Raw genomic sequence first — 20980 nt, 5'->3', positions numbered from 1 at the left:
AGTATTTTTTATTTTTTAGCTTTGTAAGATACCCTTAGCGTAACGCATGTGTGTAGTTAATAAAATGCTTGCTTTTTCCCTTATAGTCAGTGTGTGTGTGTTTACCTTCTTGGGAATCCCCGAAACCACCCTAAAACACCAAACCCCCCCCGATTTTTTTGCAACCCCCTCTACTTTTTCTTTGCAACCCCCCCGTATCTTTTTCCAAACCCTCCTTATTTTTTGCGACCCCCCTATTTTTTTGCAACCCTCCTTATTTTTTGCGACCCCCTATTTTTTTGCAACCCTCCTTATTTTTTTGCGATCCCCCTATTTTTTTGCAACCCTCCTTATTTTTTTGTGACCCCCCTATTTTTTTGCAACCCTCCATATCTTTTTGCAGCCCCACCTATTTTATTGCACCCCCCCCCCACCGCCGTACCTTCCTCACCTCTCCCAAGTGAATTTATGGCTTTCCAACTTCTTCTCCCTCCAGCTGAGCCGTGTCCCACCATCACCGCCAACATTCGCCAGGACAATCGGGTCACCATCCCCCTCAACTTCACTGGAAAAACGTTTCACCTGCAAAAACGCAACGGGACGAGGTGGGGAGAACTTTGCCCTCTGCCTGGGGAGCCGCTGCCACAAAACCAGCAGCGCCGTGGCTGGCGTCAGGCTGCGGGACGGGAAACTGGAGCTCAGCAAAGCTTCGGCTGGAACCTACCGATTCCAGGGCAGCTTGGACAACGCCTGCCTGATGCACATCATCCTGCACGGTGCGGGGAGCAGCCGGCCGCCGCGCCCCAAAATCCACCGCTGCTTCCCTATGAGTCCTGGGGTGCTTTCTTGGCCGAGTTTCTCGCCACACGTCTCTGCGTGCGTCCTCGCACGCGGCAGCAACTGCGCGTGCGCAGAAAGCGCGTCTTTGCAAACCCCTTCCCCTGCGTCTTTGGATTCAGCAGCAATCGCCCGCGCAGAAAGCGCATGTTTCCTTGCACCCCTTCGCTCCGTCTTCGCGTTCAGCAGCAATCGCGTGGGCACAAAGCGCATCTTTCCTCGCACCTTGCCCTTGCGTCTTTGCACACAGCAGCCGTCGTGCGCGCCGCGGAAAGTGCATCTTTGCAAACCCCTTTCCCCGCGTCCTCGCATGCGCTTTCCCCACGTTTTTCCCCTGCCTTTGCACCCGCGCCCTTTCTGATTTGCACTAACTGTCCCCAAACTGCAGCACGGCAAGACGCTTTTTTGCGCCACGTGGGGTAAAAACAAGAAAAAGGGGGGATTTGGGGGACAAAATTAATATTAACCTATTTGTCCTCTTTTTCTTCCTGCAGAGCCGACGCCGTCTCCGCTCCTGAGCCACGCGACGTCTCCCGAGCCTGCAAAATCCGCCGGTGATTGCAGCTGTGGTGCAGGAAAATCCCATCCTCCCTGCCGCTCCTTGCCGCCGCAGCGCTAATTATTTTCTTTTTTTAATTGCAGGTTGGGTTGCTCTGCCCTATCTCATCTTCTTTGCCGTCGGGATGATCGTCGCCGGCACCAGCGTCGTCGGTTTCGGCTTCATGTACGCCGGCAGCTCCTGGGTTTTCTGGCAGGGTCTGAACTGCGTTCGCTGCTGCATCCAGAAAGGAGAAGAAAATTGGAATTCTCAGAGCAAGAGCCTCAGCCGGGGCAAAGCCTCGACCTGCAGCTCGGCTTCGCAGTTGCTGTCTTCCTCTGGTTAACCAAAAAAGCGCTTTTTTAGCATTTCTTAACCAAATCCAAGTTTTGCAGAAAAGGGGGGGGGGGGGGGGGGGTGGGAAACGTAGCAGGAAAGGAGGGGAAGGTTTTCCTTGCACTGAGTCTTCCCCAGCCTTAAGAACACTTTATATTAGCTAAAACAGATTATATATATATTTATAACTTTTAGAAAAATATTTTATGCCAGTTATTTATTTTTTTCTATTTTAGGACCATTTTCAGCTGCTCAGTTTTTCCTTCCCTTGAAATTTGGGATGGGGGTGGTGGTTACTTTCTGCCAAACAGTATTTATAAAAGGGGAATATTCTGCTTTTTGTCTCTGTTTACATAGGAAAAATACAGGAAAAAAAAATCGGTGCTCAAACTGAAGGTTTTTTTTCTCTATATATGTGGTATGGAGATTAACAGTTATTTATTTGTTGATGTATTATCTTGTGCTTTTGCTACTATATTGTTTATTCTTGCATCATCTTTATAAATGGTTTTTCCTATTACCTGTCTGGTGTGATTATTTTTTTTCTGCCAAAAAAGGTGGGGTTTTTGCTGGAAACACTATGTGGGTAAATGGGATTTATTTTGGGGGGGGGGGGGGTAATAATTTTATATATTTATATAAACAGCGTCATGGCTAATGAGCATCATTTGGGGATGCGAGGAGGAGGAGGGATGAAGGGCTGAGCATCCTATGGGGGGAATTAATTGCAGAATTAATTTGTCCTGCGCAAGGATGAAGCTGTTTAATTCGGGTGGGGAAGGAGAAAAAAAATGTATTTTTTTGTGTAGCTGGCACGAAGGCAAGTCCCAGTTTGAAACCAACTTCCCCCTATCAGAATTATTAAAAAAAATCCCTCCAGCAGAAAAAAAAAAAAGGAAGAAAAGAGGTTTGGGGTTATTTTTCCTCCTTTTTGGGCCCCATACATTTTTTTTTTTATAATGGCATGTACAATGAGGATGTGTCAGTTTTTCACCCATCCATGGACCCACTGGTGGCGGGGCACATGGGTGGGGACAGGTATAGTCACTATGACTCACCACCACAGACCAGAATTTGGCAAAACTCAGTGTCGTACTTGGGCAACGCCCTTTTCTGTAGCCCTGGGATTGATTTTTCTTGTTAATTTTTATCGTGCCTGACCCTCATTTTCATCTGCCGGGCTTCCCCCTCTTTCTTACTGCCAACCTCCTCCACCCCCTCCTCACACCTAACGCCGCCTTTAAGTCTAAACTCCTTTTTCTTTAAGTCTAAACTCCTTTTTTTAGGAAAATAAAGAGAGGAAATAGAGAAGAGTTGGGGGTGGTTGAGTGGAAAATTCCGCACTGAGCAGCCTCTCGCACCCTTCGAGCAGGTACTGGGGGGGGGGGGGGGCGTTGTTTGCAAACTCATGGGTGCCCACCCATGGGTGCTCCTGGGTTGCGGGAGATGCTGCCATGAAGGCAGCTGCGATACAACCGTGTTCATCTCACGTGCAGAAGGGGAGGAAGAAAAATAACACGTTTATGTAAAAAAAAAAAAAAAGATATTTTTGGCAGAAAAGCTGGAAAAATTCCCTGCGATGCCACTGCAGCCAAGCCCCAAACCCAACAGGGGGGGCTTTTTCCTTCCATCCCCAGCCAGCCCAAGGCTTTTGTGATACTCAGGAGTTTCTCCTCTTCCCTAAATCCTGTCTTTTATCCCTCTTTTTTTTTTTTTTTTCCCCCTGCTTGTAAGAAATATAGGGACAAACATGCTCAGAGCGGTAAGGTGGGATCTCTTCTTCACCACCCAACCTTTCATGCCAAGCAGCCAATTTGATCCCTTCCTATAAGGATGCTTTGCTCCATTTATCATCCTCACCTTTAAGCATGAAGTTTTGTGGGGTTTTTTTTGTAATAAAAGGAAATTTATTTAAGGAAAAATTAAACCAAGTGACTTACCAGGATGCCTGGATGGGGGAGATGCTGCCGCTGGGGCACCGCCCTGTCGTGACCTGCAAGTCTGGTTCCAAGACCATTATAAAGTGCTGTCGTCAGCCCTAAAAAAAAAAAAGACAATAATTTAAAAAAAATAAAATAAATCACCTGTGGGTTGCAGGGAATACAAGGTGCTGCCCCAGCACCTCTGCCTGAAGCGCTCGCGCTATTTTCTGCAGACGTTTTGATTCCTGGCAGTGAGCAAAGAGGAAAACCTCTCCCTGAGGAAGGAAGAGGAGGACGCAGGGGAGTTTCGGGGGCAGCCAGCCCAGCTGGCGCCCCATGGATCCCCTTTTGGGTCAAATAATGAGAATATTCGTCATTTGTTAAATTTTTTCCCAATTTTGGTTGTCTTTTTTTTTTTAATCCCCTCACCCATATAATTTTCCAGGGCTTGGGGGTAAATTGAAAAAGCTTTTCCTTTTATTTTCATCTGTGGTCATCGGTCCTGCCCAAATCCGGCCAGCCAGACACGCAAAAGAAAGCGGATGTAATTTTAAAATTTAAAACAAAAAAAACTTCAGGCTGTAATTGAAAGCAGTAACAGAACTAGCCGCAGGGGGGTACCAGAGACTAAGACAGTTCTGGATGCACATTCGCTTCCTTTAAAAAGAAATTGCTTTGCCTGTTAAGTATTAAAGATTTAATTTATATTTTGGAGGGGTTTTTAGTTCTTTAGAGTTTTTGTAGCTTTTTAAATTTTTTTAGGATTTTAGTTCTTTAGGTTTTTATACTTTTTTAGTTTTTTAGTTCTTTCATTCTTTAGGTTTTTATTTAATAAATCCCCAGACCAGCTGGATCCAGGGGGGCTTCTCAGCTCTGCAGGAAGCAGAAAAGCTTCCAAGACAGCTTTGATGCGAACAGCCATCCCAACCCCGGCCAATGATTTGAAGACCGCGGCGATGTCCTAGACCACATCTCACGAAGCCACTAAGAAAGCCTGGAAAATATCATTGCAACTCACCCAAATCTTGCTTTTCAGAGACCATCTTTAACAAATAGCAGGTAGTCTTTAAAAAAATAATCTGCTTTTTGGATGCTTGAGGCACTCAGCAATGCTAAAAGATGCTCCAGGTTGGGTGGGAGAAGAGTTTTGTCTGTCAACCCCTCACACTTCACCCACCTAAAGCAGTTTTTTTCCCCTCACACTGATGTGCAAAGGCTGGGAAAAACCTAAAATAACAGGAAATGGCAGCTAGTGAAGCGTTTTCCACTGTGCTTCAATGGAAGCAGGTGATTAAGGGCAGCGCCAGAATAGGTTCATTAACCAACAATAAATTTTTATTGCATATAGTCGCCACAAGTAATTACTCAGTCTGTAACAAATGGGAATAACGTATTGTGCAGAAAAAAAAAATCTCAAAAGCGTCAGCTGCTTAAAAAACAACACCTTTAAAACCGACGCATGTGAATTAAGCAGCGCCTGGTGCAAGGAGACAGAACCGAAGAGAAATCACAAAATGCATTAAAAAAAAAAAAGGGCAAAGTTTTGCCTGTTCATCCATCAATTTTTTTGAAATTTCTGGGAAAATTCCTCACTTGGTGTTTTCATTGCAGCTATTCCATCTCCATCTGATGGATCCTGCAGGGGTGAATCCTGCGGGTTCAAGGCATGCGGGAAGACCAAAAAATGCAGGTGGGTTTTTTTTTTCTTTGCTCTTTTCCTCAAAGAGGCCGATAAACACTCAGTATTTCCTCATTAACAGCAGAGATTTAATTCTAGGTCTTTTCCTATTATTAGGAGATATATATATATATATATTAGATATAATTCTAGGCTTTTTCTCATTTTTTTAATGTTTCACCTCAAATAAAGAAAGGGTGGGACAGTGCACATGTAACTCCATGGAAATGCAAGTGAGGTCTCCTAAGCTAAAAGCATGATATAATAAATTAATGTCCCACTTTGCAACACTTTTGCAGGCAGAACGGGTCTGAAAAGCACCCAAAAAAGCCTAAATTTAAGCCCAAGCAGCCGCGCTTATCTAAACAGAGAGGTGCGAGGTCTCTTGCTGCAATTCTCATTTCGGCTGCAAGAGTTGGTTGGGATCCAGGGAAAGTGGATTTCGAGCTACAATATTTGAAGCATGTGTTTACCATGGGGAGGAAAATGGGCTGTAACTCTCAGCATTGTTGTTTAACCCGCACATGCAATAATAGTAATAGCGATAGTACCAGTAACAATTAATAATAATAATAATAATAATGATTATGATAATGATGATGATGATGATGTGATAGATAGTGCCCTACTCCAGGTTAAATTTGGCTGTTTTCCAGCAGTAATTATGAAATTATTGCTAAACAGTTTGGGCGTCGTTTCTCTGATACTGCCCTCAGACCATCTTGTCTTGTGAAAATCTCGCCAGCAGCTCAAGGGTGCGTTAAAAGCCTTCAAAAATACTAAATTTAGTTGTCACTGAGTGTTACACGATGCTAAAACAGCAGCTGCCCTGAAGATGGTCCTTTCGCGGGGTGAGGATGCGCGTGGAGGGGGAGCAGGAACCGTTTCCCCAGGGTCTGGGCTGTGCTGGGCTAAACCCTGTTGATCCCAGGAGACAGAGCTGCCAACTCCACGAGCCAAGGACATCCATAATTCTGCCCCCAAAACCCCCTCACTTTGGTGAAACATTGCTGGGAGACCATCTGAGAAGACAATGATCACCAAATTGCTAAAAGAGGAAAAAACCAAAGGATTTCATCAGTCCTGGGAAAAAGCTGGATCCTTTAGCTATTACTGCTAAATACCACTAAAAATTAAAGTGCTGCTAAAATCCTACTATCCTCATGTTGACACCTTCACCCACAGTCCCCAAGTTGAGATGCTCGTCAAAAAAAAGTCTCTCCTGGACGTTGTTGTCCATGCAAATGTGTCAGCTTTCATCAAGATGAGATGCTTGAAAGTCTTTCCTGGACACAGCATTCCATGAAAATGTACAGAGAAAACCTTCTCTTTTACTCCTCCTTTTTTTTAAAAAAACTTTTTATACCTAACCTCACTGGCACGTTAAGGTGAAGACGTCACCTTCTTTCTCCAACCAGTTGGAGCTGGTTGCTCCAACCTTGACTTGGCAGATCCTCCCCAATCCTGTCGCTGTCCCACCCCCCGGAGCTGTGTCCTTGGAGAGAACAATCTGACTTTTGATGCGTGGAAATTTCTTCACCTTCATCTTGCTCTTGATACAGAGCCACGTATGGTCACAGGTTGACTTGGGGGCTTTGCAGCTTAGGCTTTTCCCGAAGACAAGAGCAGCAAATTCTTGGAGGTCTTGCAAGTATTGTCCATCCTTGCAGCATCTCCGCATACTCGTAAGGTGTCAAGAGGCTTTTCTCAGCCAACCAAGCCTGAAGGTTGCTGCTTTAACTTCACAAAAAGTGGGAAAAGAAAAAATCCTATGGCATTTGCCCACTTTTCTGGTTGCACGGTGCAAGGCTGCAGACATCTTGCTAAGCTTCAGCCTCTAGAGTCCTTCTAGAGTCATCGGTACAGCTACGGCTTTCCTCTTGCTCTGACATTTAATTGTGATGGGGTTATGAATAAGTCATTACCAGGTGTGAACTGCAAGGGTAATTGCACTCAATTACTGTGAGTAATCACCAGATACTTTTCGTTGGTCATATGGCAAAGTTGGGTTGGCAAATGCAAACACGTAACAACTTTGGTTCTTATCAGCAAATTTTGGCAATAGGTTTTTTCTCTGAGTTTGCTTTTTCTGTGGGTTTTTTTGAGGTTTTTGTTTTGTTTCCCTACCGTGCACCAGGTATTTGGGTTTAAGGAGCACTCCGCGCAGCCTCTTAGGAGCTGATGCAAAGGTTTTGAGCCCGTCTCGTCCCGTTGCCCTTGCTCGGGCTCTGCAGCTCAAGCTTATTGCAAACCCAGCTCCTCTCGGTGCTGCAGCGGGAGGAGCTGAGCCCGTTGCTGTTCAGGTAGGCGCAGAGGCCACCACCGTGGATCTGGAACCTGGAAGGACAGGTGAGACAACCCACCTCAGATGGGGACAGCAGGAAAAAGGAGAAAAATCACATGTTGGCTTTCCCCCACCCCCCTTCAGTTCTCAGGCATCCTCACGGGCATCAGTATGCCAATATTGATGCTGAACTATTTCTATTTTGGCAGCAGTCCAGGTTAGCCATAAGAAACATGAAGCTTTGAAAGAAAAAAAACTTATTTAAAAATAAAAAATCTAACAGTGTTTTCCCTGCCAAACACACTGCTTCCACCTCTCAAGTCAAAGGGAAAAAAGAAGACTAGCTCCGGATGCAACGTTCGTTGCCTTTCCCAAACGTCATTGTCTCATTGCTATCTCTGGATGCACCTCAAATGCCAGAAGAAATGCACATTTCGGGGCTGAGGAAACACCAACCAGCAATGTAACGATGAAAAACACAGACTCACAGGTGAGATAAATGCGAGTGGTTCACCCATCTCCATGGCTGCTCCTCATCTTCCCGTGAAAGGCCGATCCAATGCTCTGAGATCCCTTTATATCTTATCACGAAGCTCTGAAAAAGAGGAGAGAGAAAGGCTTTATGGCAGGTCACAGGGCTTTTGGACATCTCCAGCAGGTCACCATCTGCAGAACCCTCCTTCCAACCAATAATCTACATTTTACCAGTTGCTCATGCTCCTACCTGCTGGAACCTTTCAATCTGCTACCAAAAAGTGTAATCCTTAAGGCAGACCTTTATTATTACATCGAAACAGGGCTTTTTTTTGCTATAGTTCTTGCATCGGTTGGCTTTGGTGAGAAATTTGAAGAGACCCATGATGACCTACCCTCAAGAAAACCATTTTCCCCCTCTCCTCACCCCAGATCTCCAAGGAGGACCTTGGAAGAGCAGTCAAAGAAACCAAAAGGTGGCAAATATGTTGGTGGCTTTTTTTTTTTCCCCCATGCTAACCATGTCCTCATGTCTCCTTACCAAGTCTTCCACGCTGTCAAGCATGGCCAAGGAAGCACCAAGTGCTGAGCAATTGTCCTGGCTGGATGTCCAGTTCCCCTCAGCCTCCGAAAAATAGTAGCATTTTCCTCTGTACCCGATCCAGTCGAACGGACACCGAAAGCAGGGTTGGGGACGAGGCTGAAAAGCCTGCACTGTCATAGATAGAACAACAGTGTTAAGGAGCAGCACCTTCTCCTTGCCTCTCTGGGGTGGGGAAGGTCATCCTCCACCCCGTGGCCTCCAAAAGTCTTGCACCTGCCTCAACAGTGGGAGGAAAGAAAAATTAAGATGCCAAGAGAAATCTTGGGTGGATTGGAGGGAGAAAACAAGCTCAAATCGTGGCCCAGTTTATGGCATTGGACAAGAAATGTGGGTGCTGTACCTTCAAAGAAGAAAACAGGGTGGTGGCCTTCAAAGACACAAGTTTTAGGAGGATTTCCAGAATAGCCCTATCCCTAAATGCACCCTTAGGTATTGCTGTCTGCCATTAGTGCAAAAGTAGCAATGGGCAAAGGACAGAAAAAAAGTTCTCTTGTTCCTGCAGACTTCTTGGCTTTGTAGGACTCATGCCAACATCTCTGGCTGTTTGTTTTCTCTGAAGAAAACATCTCTGGGAAAGCTCAGATGACTGTACCCATGAAATGGCTCTTTCTGGTCTTTTTTTTAAGGGTTTCTAGACGACATCAGCTCCTACACAGACAATTTGGTCTTCTGTAGAAAGGCTTCTCTGTCATTGAAATGTCCCTCTCCTGGTGTCCTGGGTTCAGCTGGGATAGAGTTAATTTTCACAGGAACCTGGGAGAGGGCACAGCCAGGACAGCTGACCTGAACTAGCCAAGGAGCTATTCCATACCGTGTGACATCATGCTTCCGTATATAAATAGGGAGCGGGCTGGGGGGAGTTCTTGGCTCTTGGCGTGGGAAGTGGCGGGGCGTCAGGTTCCGGGTGGTGAGCAGTTGCACTATGCATCACTCATTTTGTATGTTTTTATTAGTACCTCTGTTGTAACTTCTCTTTTTGTGCTGTCTCAGTAAACTGTCCTTATCTGAACCCACGAGGTTCCGTTTTCTTTTCTTTTCTTTTCTCTCTTTTCTGATTCTCCTCCCCATCCCACAAAAGCGGGGCGGGGAGGAGTGAGCGAGCGGCTGCGTGGTGCTTTGTTACCGGCTGGGCTTAAACCACGACACCTGGAGAGGACAACATATTGGGTCGGGCTGCATCTTCCCTGGGAGCACGGAGGTGGACCCGGCACACGTGCAACAACCTGAAGTATCTCAGGGACGTTCCCCACGAGATGAAAACCTCGACACTCACCTGCAAAAGTGATGGCCGTGACGAGCAGCGCTATGAACAGCACCGCCATCGTCACCTGACAGGCAACACGCGCCTCCGGCTTCATCTCAAGGCTGTAACCTGCAGGAGAAGAGACCTTCAACGCCTTTGGGGGGGTACAGAGGGGAGCAACACACTCCAGGTCCAGGCCGTTGGCCCGAAAGATGGGTTTTCCTCCTTTTGCTCAAGGATGAAGGGGATTTTTAACGCACTCTCACCATATCGGGCCATCGTGGAGAACACCAAGCCCCACATCTGAGCACTTGGGTGATGCTCATCAGAAGCATCTTTGGGAAAAGCCTTCCTGAAGGACAGGCATCATTTGATGCCCAAATGATGAGAGGTTAGTCTCTTCCCCACACCAGGTGGACTTGCTGTCATTTTGGGTGAGAAACATCAAAAATTCTTCTCCGCACAGAATAAAATTATGTATTTTTTCACTTTTGAGAACTCTTCCTTAGTAGGGGAACATTGTCCCCTCCCCAGTGCCAGCTGTAAACTCTTGCTCTGAAATGCACCATAATTAGAATTATGTTTTAATTTCTCGGTTCTACTTCATTATTAAAGCTCAGTGGACCTCTTGCTCCACCTAAACTGAGACACTTTGTGTCTTGCAAATGACCTGAGTCATGGTCACTCCATGTCTGGGCCTTGTGATCCAGAACATGCTCTTCCCCCCACCATGAGCAAAGAAAATTCTGTTTCCTAAGGATTTTACCTAAAAATCTCAGTGTTTTCAACCAGGGGGACTTTCCCCATTTTTCTTTTAAGCTTCCCCCTCTTTGCCCCCATCTGTCACATGAACCAAATCTCATGGGACAAACCCTCCTTTCCCCTCCTCCTCCCCGCCTCCTCATGCAAAAATAATATTAGAAAGTAAGTCAGAAGCCAAATATGCCAAATAATAATAAAAAGCCATATTTAAAAAATCAGCAAATTTTAAAAAATCAAGAAATCAACAAATCAACAAATTAAAAAATAATCAAGAAATAAAAAATCAACAAATTAAAAAAATCAACAGATCAACAAATATGCCAAATCAAAAAAACATTCCTCAAAGTCTTAGTCCCTGCATGGGTAGAGAGACAGACAATGGAAAAGACCCAAAAAGCCCCTTTTCTACCTTATTGTGCACCAAGAGGATGATGGGGATGGGAGGAAGATGCAAGAGAACTAAAATAGGGCAGTGTTGAAGGGAAGGCAGAGATTAATAAATATTTTGCTGATGTGTCTAAACTGGACTTAAAACCCAGACTTATTCAAAAATTTCTTTATTCTCATTCAGAATAAAGCAGAAATCTGGACTCTTTGGGGGAAAAACCAAAAAAGACCCAAAAGAAACAGTGACTCAAGTGCCTCAGGGAGGATTAATCATATGTGGGAATAACCCAAGGTATCTGAAATGAGATCATTTAGAGCAAAGATACCATCTGCTGATCGACAAAAATTTTCCTGAGGGAAGTGCTAGAAAAAGCTTTTTTTCCCTACACCCCCCCCTCCCCTTACCTCAGCTGGTTTTTGTTCTCAAATTATAGAAGTATTAAAAAAAAAAGAAAAACGCAGCGATTATTCAGTTCATTGCTCTACAGTTACCTGCCCGCTTGCTCCTTTCCACACCCCAAAATCCGGAATAATCCCTCATTTCCTTCATTTTGGGGGTTCCACCTCCGTAGGTGCTCCTGCCTCACCTGCCAAGCAAAGTTTCACCTATCAGATGTGTCACGAAGTCTGTTGGTCCTCAGCCTCCCCATAGGATTTTCAGTTTGGGGTCGTCAGCAAGGTATATCAGGCAGAGGTGGGAACTCATTGCAGAAAATGTCATTTCTACCCCTATAATATTAATTTTGCACCATGGGGGTCTATAAATCCTCCAGCTACCAGTTAGAAATACCAATGGACAGCCCAAAGAATGACATTGGAGAAAGAAAGGAAACGTAAATCCCAGGGAATGAGTATTTCCTTTGTTGGAAAGCAGCAGGATGAGAAAGTAGATGGAGGGTTGGGTTGTTTGGGTTTTTTTTGGAAGCTGTCATCTTGAACCAAAACCATGTTGTTTTTTAAGAAGAGCAGCAGTTGTTAAGAGGACATTGGTTTTCTCCCCTCAATTAAATTTTTCTCCCCTCAATTACAATTTTCTCCCCACAATTAAAGTTTTCTCCCTGCAGTTAAAGTTTTCTCCCCACAATTTAAATTTAAGTCCAACTCCCACCAGCCCCCCCAGCTCATCCCAGACCCCTTACCTGGATACGGCCGGTGGGAACGAGCAGGCTGCCGAGGCGCAACCCTCTCCTGCTAAGAGAAATGTGAAACAGAAAGTATTAAAAAATTAAATACTTGGTTTGTTTTGGTTTTTTTACAGGGGATTTTCATGAGGATCCTCCGGGGCAGACGGGGAAGGGGCTGCCTGACCAAGGGCACCTGCCCACAAGCAAAACCTCCGTGATTTCCCTTCCAGCTCCACCCCGCACCCTCTTCACCTCCTTTTCCTGCATTTACAGCTTTTTTTTTTCAGCTGGGGGAGAACAGACTCTCAAAACAAAAAGTTTATTTTGGGATGCAGGAGGGGAAAACGCTTGCTGTTGGAGATTGCTTTGCTCTGGGGTGTCGGGGCACCCCAAAAAGGGACCTCGAGGGTGCTACGAGGATGAAGGGTGAGGAGCAGGTGGTTCCCTCCAGCCCATCTTATGATTTTTTTAGATAAAAATATCTCTTTTTTCCAGGCAACCGCCTCCTGCAAACTTGTGTCATCGAGCCAAGACCGGATCCTGTCTGCCTCTACCCCTATTAAAACCCCCATCCTTCCCCCCCCCTCCCAATAAATGGGATCATCAAGTGAATGCATCCAACAGGGAAAACACTAAAAAAAAAAGTGTTCTTGAAATTAAGCTCTCTGCCTCCAGATTTTTACCCCCCACAATAGCTTACTTTTTTTTTTTAAAGCAATGGTCACACGCCACCAGAGCCACTGCTTTTGCAGAGCACAAGAGCAAAGTGTAAAAGCAGCTCACCACAAAAACTTTCCATGAGACTAACAAAGCCTGCAGGCGGAAAAAAAGAATAAAAATTAAATAATAAAAATAAAAATAAAAAATAAATAAAAATTAAAATAAAAAATTTTAAAAAGGCAGTGCTTTTCCTGCTGGGACCTTTGGGTTTCTTCTCTGTGACTGCATTTCTTGCTGCTGGCAGGTATTGGGGCAAATTTCTGCTTTTTTTTCTTGCTGTCTTTTGGGTGCGTGGGAAAAAAATAATCGTCATTTCTACCTCTGTAAAATGGCATTGCTGGGGGTGTTACAGAACCAGCCAAAACCTGCTGCAAATGGGGTTTACACCAAAAAAAAAAAAAAAAGAGAGAGAAGAAAAGGGAGAGAAAAAAAGTAAGTGTAGCCTGGGAATTGCTGGCTGCTCTGTGCAATGGTCAAAGTGTCCCAGATCTGGATGGTGTAAAACCACACACTGGGGGTGGGAGGATGTGCTTGCAGGATAAAAATCAAAATAAAGTAAAGTAAAAGACAGTAAAGTAAAATTAAAATAAAAATAAAATAAAACAACAGGAAAGGAAAGGAAAGGAAAGGAAAGGAAAGGAAAGGAAAGGAAAGGAAAGGAAAGGAAAGGAAAGGAAAGGAAAGGAAAGGAAAGGAAAGGAAAGGAAAGGAAAGGAAAGGAAAGGAAAGGAAAGGAAAGGAAAAAGGGGAAAGGGAAAAGGAAAGGAAAAAGGAAAAAGGGGAAAGGGGAAAGAAAAGAAAAGAGAAGAGAAGAGAAGAGAAGAGAAGAGAAGAGAAGAGAAGAGAAGAGAAGAGAAGAGAAGAGAAGAGAAAAGAAAAGAAAAGAAAAGAAAAGAAAAGAAAAGAAAAGGAAAAGAAAAGAAAAGAAAAGAAAAGAAAAGAAAAGAAAAGAAAAGAAAAGAAAAGAAAAGAGAAAAGAAAAAGAAAATTCATTAACAGCTTGCAGGAAACAGGCACAAAAAAAGATGCTCTCTGCCTCTTCCAGTGGACAAGCTGGGCGATCCCTGCATGCCCCGTCCATTTACGGATCTCCCCACCACAGGATAAAACAAGAGGCCAACTATTGTGTCAAAAGCAGCAGGAGCAGAAGAAAAAGCCGTGCACAGTAAAAGCCATTTCAAGTCACTTGCAGCCAATATTCTGGGGAAGAAATACCAAATATTACCTGTCTCCTTCTCACCTGATTATCTGCCTCCAGCCATGCTGATCCAGACCCTGATATGCATCAGCCTGACCCTCAAAACCCTTATTTAAAGGTTTTTTTAGATTTCTTTTTCATCTCTGCATGTTCTCCCAGCTGCTTGGCACAATCATTAAACGCATAGGTGTTTCTACACCTCCAGATGTGTGACCACCACCTGGCTAGAGGACACCTACCCCCCCTCACTGGCCTTAATTTACAAGGGAAGGCTCTAGGATACACATTTTTTTTTTTTTTTTAAAAGAAGATAAAAGGCCCAGACGATGCCATTTCCTGGGGCTGGACGCAGGCGCAAGCAGGTCGGTCATAAGGCGAGACGTTGCCCAAGAACAGCTTCACTCTTGGGACGCTCTTGCTATCGTCTGAGCCGGTCATGGCTGGGGAAATAATTTATGCTGATTTAAGGCATCCTGGGGATGGTTTTTCTCCTGCCGAGAAGCGTCATGGTAAGTGCTATTTTGGGGGGGAAAGCTCTTATTTCAGGCTTTGCTTGCTTTGGGAAGACTTTTGCGTTTGCTTGCTTCTCCATCCCCATGTTGAGTTTTCCAAGATACATGGAGAACGCTGGATGGATTAAGTGTCTAAGGTGGGATCCTGGCTTGCACAGAGGGCAAAAAAAGCAAGGAAGGGATGGGGGAGAGAAAAGCCAGCAAACATCTGGAGGTTGAAGAGTTTTGCTTCCGAGACCCTTCACTAGGTAGCAAAAAGGGGTCCCAAGAAGCCCAGTGTGAGCCAACACACCCTGATGGGAAGCAAAGCTGCTGACGCCATGTCTGGGATCCTGGGGGAGATGAGGTCTGGAAAGACCCATGTCCCACCGACTCCCAGCTCAACCGCGAGCTGGTTTCGCCTGTTCTAAATTAAGCCAATTTCAGAAGGTGTCGGGTCTGCTAAGCTCTATTGTTGGTTGCTCTCGAGGCTACCTGCAGCCCCTCCACCACCCAAAAAACCCACCCTTAGGTGATGCCCTCACTTCTGCATCCAACCTTATCGGTGGTGATTTATTTTTTTTGGAGGAAACAAAGCAGCCGTTAACTTCTGCTCAAACTTGCCAACTTGACAGAGGGGCTTTTTTTTCTTTCTTTCTCTAAGAACCCCAGCTTTTTCATGTGAAAATGTGCACATTTTTTTAAGCAAATGTGGCCTCTTTCAGCTCCTGCCTTGTGCCCACGGTGGCATGGGGTCGTCCTCAAAGTCAGTGGGCTGGGGCACCTCGTCCTGCTGGTGCTGGTGGTAGTGCTGAGCGCGCAGGGTGAGTAACCAGCTCTTATCTATATCTCAAAACCCAGCGAGCAGGCTTGGAGGGGAAATCGTGTTTTATTTCAGCATTTCAGCCTTTGGAGGGGACGAGGTTGCCCACAGAGATGCAACAAGATATATCACCCACCAAAAGTAAACCCCCTGTGAAATAAACCCAGACTGTCCCCGTAGGTTTTAAACAAGGGTGGAGGGTACAAGCCATGTTTTTCAGCCTGGCTTAATTAACCGGGTACAACCACAGCAGAGAAAAAAAGAGGGCTGCACAAAATCAAACCCAGACTTACCTGGTTTTGTGGGTTTTATCCCCAAACGCTGCAGCCTCTCACCCCAGGTCATTCCTCCAAGTTTTTCAGGGCTCTCTGCAGCCGGTGATGACAAGCATTCCCTGGCAAGGCAGCGAGACCCGGGGAAAGAACCACACGGAGCAATGCGTGATTTCAGCCCTGATGCAGTATTACTGCAAGCCCCGGCAAGACAGCCCCACAGGTAACTCCCCCCCCTTCCCACCCAGCTCTGCTGGGGGATGCTCAGGTGGAACTTTTGATGGGGCTTCCTCCGCCCTTCAATTGCCAGGATGCCCTTGGGGATGCGAGTTGGTGACCCACCAAGGGTTATTTGGCAAGAGGGTTGTTGCAAGGAAGCGTTTCTTTTTGCACACATGGAGGAGCAGGAGTAACCCCAGGGAGGAGGTTCCTCACCACCCTTCCTCCACCCCAACCAGCCAGTTGTGTCCCTGTGGCCACCCAACCCCAGTCTTCCTCCGCCTTTCCAGTGGCTGAGCAGGAAAGAAACACAACCGTGTGAAAAAGACTCAAGGATGGGGAAAGAGCCGAGGCGTGGGATGGGGAAACCCTTGGTGCCTTTCAGGTGGTGGCTGGGGAAGACCTCGACCACCCTTTGGGTTGCCTCATGGCTCTTCTCTTCAGCCTGTGCTGGCTGCAAGCTGTGTCCCCAGGACTGGCAGCTCCATGGGGACAGATGCTACCGGCTTTCCAAGGAAACAGGGAACTGGAATCAAGGCAAGAAAGGCTGCGAAAATCAGGGGTCTCAGCTGGCAATGCTCCGGGACAAGAAAGAAGAGGTAAATACAGAGGAGAAGGCTTGAAAAAGACCTGAAAATCAGGGGTTTTTTTAGGTGGGCAGCGGAGCAAAAAGTGCCCGGTGGCAGGAGGGTTTGGGGCTGCAGCGGTGGCTCTCACCCACCTCCTGCTCTGACGTCTCCCAAGAAGTGACTGGGAAGAAAAAAGGGTGGAATCATCACCTAAAGCCCCTCTGTGTCCCCCCACCCACCTGTGACATGGGAGGAAGAGGAGGGACGCAGAGCTCAGACAGAGACGTCAGTGTCCTGGGCTTTGAATTTAAGCTAGTTCCACCCCAGAGCTCCCTTTAGAGATGGTGCATGGAGGCCTTCAAAGAACGGGGGACATTCGTATCCCTTCTCTTTGGGGATGAAATGAGTCAGATTTACTCCGTGGCTTTGCACCCCACGAAACTCTCTGCGGAGAGATTTTGGGAGCAACCGGTCACCTCCATTTCCCAGGAGTACATCAAGAATATTACAGGCGGACGCACGCAGCCGGTGTGGATTGGATTACTATCATCCCACAGGAAATGGAGATGGGTGGACAACACATCCCTCAACACCAAAATGTGAGTGTATCTGCAACCCGTTGGTGTAAAAAGCAGCTTTGCTCCATTTCAGACCCGGTGCATGCCCTGACCCACCCCTCCAAGATTTTTCTGTCTATGCAATGGTCTCGTATTCCTCCTGCCAAAGCTTTGCAGACCAAGAGTTGGGTTTACAGAGCACGATAACCCAACACCTCCCACCATCCCATGCAACCAACACAGCTTTTAATGGTCCATGCACGCTCCTTGCAGATCTTATTGCAAGCACAGCAACCTGTACTCAAATCTGGGCCACCCACCAGCAAGAAATCATTTGTAGCACAACGAGATGGTGCAGAAAAAGGGCAGGAGAAACCTCCCCTCTTCTGCAAGCCTGGAAGAGTTTGCTCCTCTCAGGCAATAACATTTTTTGTTCTGTAGGTTTCGCACCCTGCAGGATGTGGATGAAGGATGTGGGACACTGAAAAACAAGGTGTTGGAGGTCGATATCTGTGACGCTGAACACGAGTGGGTTTGCCAGAAACACCCTTTCCAGCTCTCCCCATCGACGGCAGGAGGTGGAGAGAAATGCGACGCCTCCTTCTGACATGTGCCCATCCCGAAATGCCCAGCCTGTGAGACGCTTGCCGCCAATATTTGGGGTAAAGCCAGCCCTGTCTTCACCGTTACAGTCCTGTGAGAGATTTCAAGGTTTGCAATTACATTTCCCACACAGGTCAAGGACAATTTTTGGGGGGTGCAGGCGATCCTCCGAGCTGGGAAAGCAAAAACGTCGGTGCCCCAGGTGCTGTGTCGATAGAGCTACAGCATCAATAAAAGCCTACAAAACTAGTTGGTTTCAATTTATTGAAATAACACAATTTGCAAATAAGAGTTCAGGTGTCACAAAATGTATTCCATGTATTACAAAGTTCTATTAAGAAAAGTTTTCCTGAGTAACAACTGCAGTGAGGAGTATACTACAAAGCGTGCATCTCCCTGGGCACATCTGAGAACATCAGCACATGGATTGATGCAAGCAGTTTTTTGGTTGGATTTTGGGGTTTGGGTTTTTTTTTGTCTTTTTGGGGGGGGATTATTTGTTGTTGTTTGGGATTTTTTTGTTCGGTTTGGTTTAGGTTTTTTTGATTTTGAGGGGTTGTGGGGGCAAGTTGGGTTTTGATTTTGGGGGGGTTGGTTGGTTGGTTTTGGTTGGGGGATGTGTGGTTTTTTTTGGGGGGGGTTTGTTTGTTTTTTTTTTTTTTTTAAAAACCTCTAAAACATTCCAAGCTCACCCAAATCCACCATTTCACCAAATTCCCTCCCCACCTTTTTTCACCTCCTTCCAACAGCAAGAAAATCTGTTCATTGAAATTAACTCACTCAAGTGAGTAGTTTATGGACCTGCCTCGCTTATAGGCAAAATATGGCTTTTGAAAGCACACAGAAAAACTCAATAAGCTTTTTATGATGCAGTGATCCTACAGCAATGACAGATCAACAATAGTCTAGCTTGTCTGAGCAGAAGGTCTCATGAAATCAAGAACTCATAAATGTTGGTGGCAGTCAGATATAGGGATTTACCGAAAGAAACTGTGCTCGGTTCTCCATCTGCTGGCAAGAGAACGAAGATGAAGCTCCTGTTTATGGCGTCTTTTATTACGGATATGCTTTTTGCTTCCAGAGGATGTAATTGTCGGGTCTGCTGCACAGCCAGTTCTTCTTGGTGTGGCACAGGGACGAGCTGATCCTCTCCTGGTTCAGGTATGCACAGGGCCCACCACCCCGCACCTCAAACCTGCAATGCCGACACGCTTGGGAGAGCGAGAAAAGGAGGAAACAAAGAAAGCTACCCCCCAAAAATTAAGAAAAACTGGGATTTCCTCTCTAGGAGAGAAGGGTGACGTTTGGCTGAGGGTCTCTAATAGGGGATGGGTACGCAGCATCCTTGGTCCATCCCAAACCTCCCATGGAAAGCCAGGAGCTGCTTGGGCACGGTGGCAGGAGAAGGTCCCCATCCCAGGATGGGTCATCCCAGACCCTCTAAGAAATCCCATCCAAGCAGGGGGAAGCAATGCCGCAGCCCCCTGGGGCCACTTCCAACCACACCAAGAGGCAAACCTGCCCCAGTTGCCAACCCCAAGCGCCCAACATGGACAGAGGGACCAACCAGTTGTTGAAGGCTGTGCCGTTGGTCCACCACCAGCTGTCATCTTTCTCCTTTCGCAGCCCAAACCAATGGTTAGCTTCGCCTTTATAGCGTTTAATGAAGGTCTTTAAGGCAAAGAAACATCATGTTTTAGCTGGTCTTGTCTTCCCCACCTCCTCTTTTCCACCTGTGTCCGTGACCCCACCCAGAGGTGGTGCTTTCCTCAAGACATCCACTCCCGGCTACAGCATTGGGTGCAATTTGGGGCCAAGCACGTTTTTGGTCTGGTTTTTTTTCTTCTTTTTTTTGGGGGGGGGGGGGGGGGCATGTCTCTTTGGGTTTTTTTTTTTCATGTTTCCTACCCTGGTACTATTTTAGGGGCTCAAGCACAGTTCTCACCAGCTCATCCATCGTGTTTATGAGGGCCAGTGAAGCTCCCAGGGCCTCGCAGCTTTCCTGACTGGTGGTCCAATTGCTCTCAGCCTCAGAAAAATAATAGCATTTCCCTTGGAAACCAAGCCAGGCATCTGGGCACACATGGGAGAAGTCGGGCTGACGCAAACGGGATCCTGAATGGACAACTGCAAATGAGAAAGCTGTGAGATGTGTGTGGGCAGCCCTAAAAAGCAGGAAAATGGGATTTGTTATTTTTTTCCTCGAGGCTGCAGGGGGGAAATTGGGGATGATGCCCTTGGAAAAGGGAATGGTGTGACTGACCGAAGAGCCAGGATGCCTGGACCACAATTTAGGAATTAAAAAAGGGGGTCCCGCATGAGGCGGGCTTGGTGCATTGCTTGGGGAGCATCCCTTGATGCTAGGAAAATCCTGTGATCCCCCCTTCCCCAAAAGAGGGGCGCCTGGCCCGGATCCTCCCCATGCGGGATGCCTGGATGGGACTCACCAGTCAAGGCCACCAGCAGGACAAAGATGAGGAGCACCAGCACCACACACAGAGGGACGAAAACCCGTGACGAGCGGGATCTTTCCCGGTCTGGCTTCTTGGTATTGGACCCTGGGGGAGGAAAGAGCAGGACACGGTGTGGGCTGGGTCCTTTCCCTAATCCTTTGCTCTTTTTCTGCTGGATCCTCTGTCCATCCCGAGCCCCAGCTGGGACAGGGACCTTGTTGGGGCTCGGGAGGGTGGGGAGACCTTGCAGAGGCTCAAGGGGCTGCCTGCAAGGCAGGGAGAGCGGACGTGTGTCCTTCAAAGGCACCAGTGTGTGTTTGAGGACCTGGAGATGGATTTAGGGCTTTTCAGCCCTTAGAGGTGGCCGCATCACGAAATTTAGCGTAGAGGTGCCTGGGCTGATCTGCACCCACCCAAAAGCTCCATGCCCATCCCACTGGTGCTCCACCAGAGCGAGACACTCTTCCCACCGCCTGCCCTCACCCAGAGCATTGGGTTTTTTCCCCAGCATTACCCCACTTGCAACCTTTCTCTGTATCGTTGCAGTTGTTCAACACATCCTCTTGGTCTGAAGAATGCAGCTTTTGTGCTCCTTTCCCCATTGCAAGCAGAGATGTGCCAGACCCAGGGGCTCACATCCACTACCATCTGCAGGGAGCGCGTCTCAAGCTGCGTGTTAACAAGGAAAAGGCTGAGCACATCTGCAGCCAGCCATGCCTCCCACGTTTGTGAGATCCCATCAAGCTGTCTGGAGCCTTTGTTTTTTTTTCCTCTGCAACACGCCAAGACCTCGTGGGCAACAGGTACCATGTGAAGCCATGGCACAGGAGCATGTTTGTGCTGTGCTAAAAACACATCGGGGGAAAAGAAAGACAGAAAGAAGGACAATGTGAAAGAAGATGAAGAG

General features: G+C 46.7%; 3 protein-coding genes across 16 annotated transcripts; 1 reads left to right on the top strand and 2 right to left on the bottom strand.

Annotated features, from left to right (window-relative positions):
- Positions 1 to 1513: 1513 nt before the first annotated feature.
- On the bottom strand, positions 1514 to 16788 carry LOC128137970 (C-type lectin domain family 2 member D-like). 12 transcript variants are annotated; one of them, XR_008233927.1, is made up of 9 exons: positions 12353 to 12661; positions 12184 to 12235; positions 11537 to 11631; positions 10162 to 10247; positions 9926 to 10024; positions 8590 to 8762; positions 8063 to 8169; positions 3631 to 3728; positions 1514 to 1692 (listed from the first exon to the last, which is right to left on the bottom strand). XR_008233927.1 is itself a non-coding variant. In XM_052779239.1 (9 exons), exons 5-9 carry the CDS (start codon positions 11592 to 11594, stop codon positions 7462 to 7464), a joined length of 603 nt encoding a protein of 200 aa, XP_052635199.1. In that variant the 5' UTR covers positions 11595 to 11631; positions 12184 to 12235; positions 12869 to 12981; positions 15694 to 15794; positions 16700 to 16788; the 3' UTR covers positions 4926 to 7461. The 12 variants fall into 12 exon arrangements, 11 of the variants coding, with proteins under 11 accessions (XP_052635199.1, XP_052635202.1, XP_052635200.1 ...); XM_052779239.1 differs by lacking the exons at positions 1514 to 1692; positions 3631 to 3728; positions 10162 to 10247; positions 12353 to 12661 and adding exons at positions 4926 to 7627; positions 12869 to 12981; positions 15694 to 15794; positions 16700 to 16788; XM_052779242.1 differs by lacking the exons at positions 1514 to 1692; positions 3631 to 3728; positions 12353 to 12661 and adding exons at positions 4926 to 7627; positions 15694 to 15794; positions 16700 to 16788 and having other exon boundaries at positions 10162 to 10317.
- LOC128137971 (killer cell lectin-like receptor subfamily B member 1B allele C) lies at positions 13870 to 17869 on the top strand. 2 transcript variants are annotated; one of them, XM_052779246.1, is made up of 6 exons: positions 13870 to 14595; positions 15303 to 15401; positions 15755 to 15895; positions 16336 to 16490; positions 16950 to 17059; positions 17459 to 17869. In XM_052779246.1, exons 1-6 carry the CDS (start codon positions 14523 to 14525, stop codon positions 17622 to 17624), a joined length of 744 nt encoding a protein of 247 aa, XP_052635206.1. In that variant the 5' UTR covers positions 13870 to 14522; the 3' UTR covers positions 17625 to 17869. The 2 variants fall into 2 exon arrangements, with proteins under 2 accessions (XP_052635206.1, XP_052635207.1); XM_052779247.1 differs by lacking the exon at positions 15755 to 15895.
- A 391-nt stretch (positions 17870 to 18260) lies between these two features.
- LOC128137973 (C-type lectin domain family 2 member E-like) lies at positions 18261 to 20980 on the bottom strand. Of its 2 annotated transcripts, none has more exons than XM_052779248.1 (5): positions 20588 to 20980; positions 20068 to 20178; positions 19566 to 19762; positions 19188 to 19291; positions 18261 to 18815 (listed from the first exon to the last, which is right to left on the bottom strand). In XM_052779248.1, exons 1-5 carry the CDS (start codon positions 20673 to 20675, stop codon positions 18677 to 18679), a joined length of 639 nt encoding a protein of 212 aa, XP_052635208.1. In that variant the 5' UTR covers positions 20676 to 20980; the 3' UTR covers positions 18261 to 18676. The 2 variants fall into 2 exon arrangements, with proteins under 2 accessions (XP_052635208.1, XP_052635209.1); XM_052779249.1 differs by having other exon boundaries at positions 19566 to 19747; positions 20588 to 20973.

Source organism: Harpia harpyja, assembly GCF_026419915.1.
Source record: "Harpia harpyja isolate bHarHar1 chromosome 25 unlocalized genomic scaffold, bHarHar1 primary haplotype SUPER_25_unloc_1, whole genome shotgun sequence".
Lineage (NCBI taxonomy): Eukaryota > Metazoa > Chordata > Aves > Accipitriformes > Accipitridae > Harpia > Harpia harpyja.
This window is presented reverse-complemented; position numbering and strand designations above follow the sequence as displayed.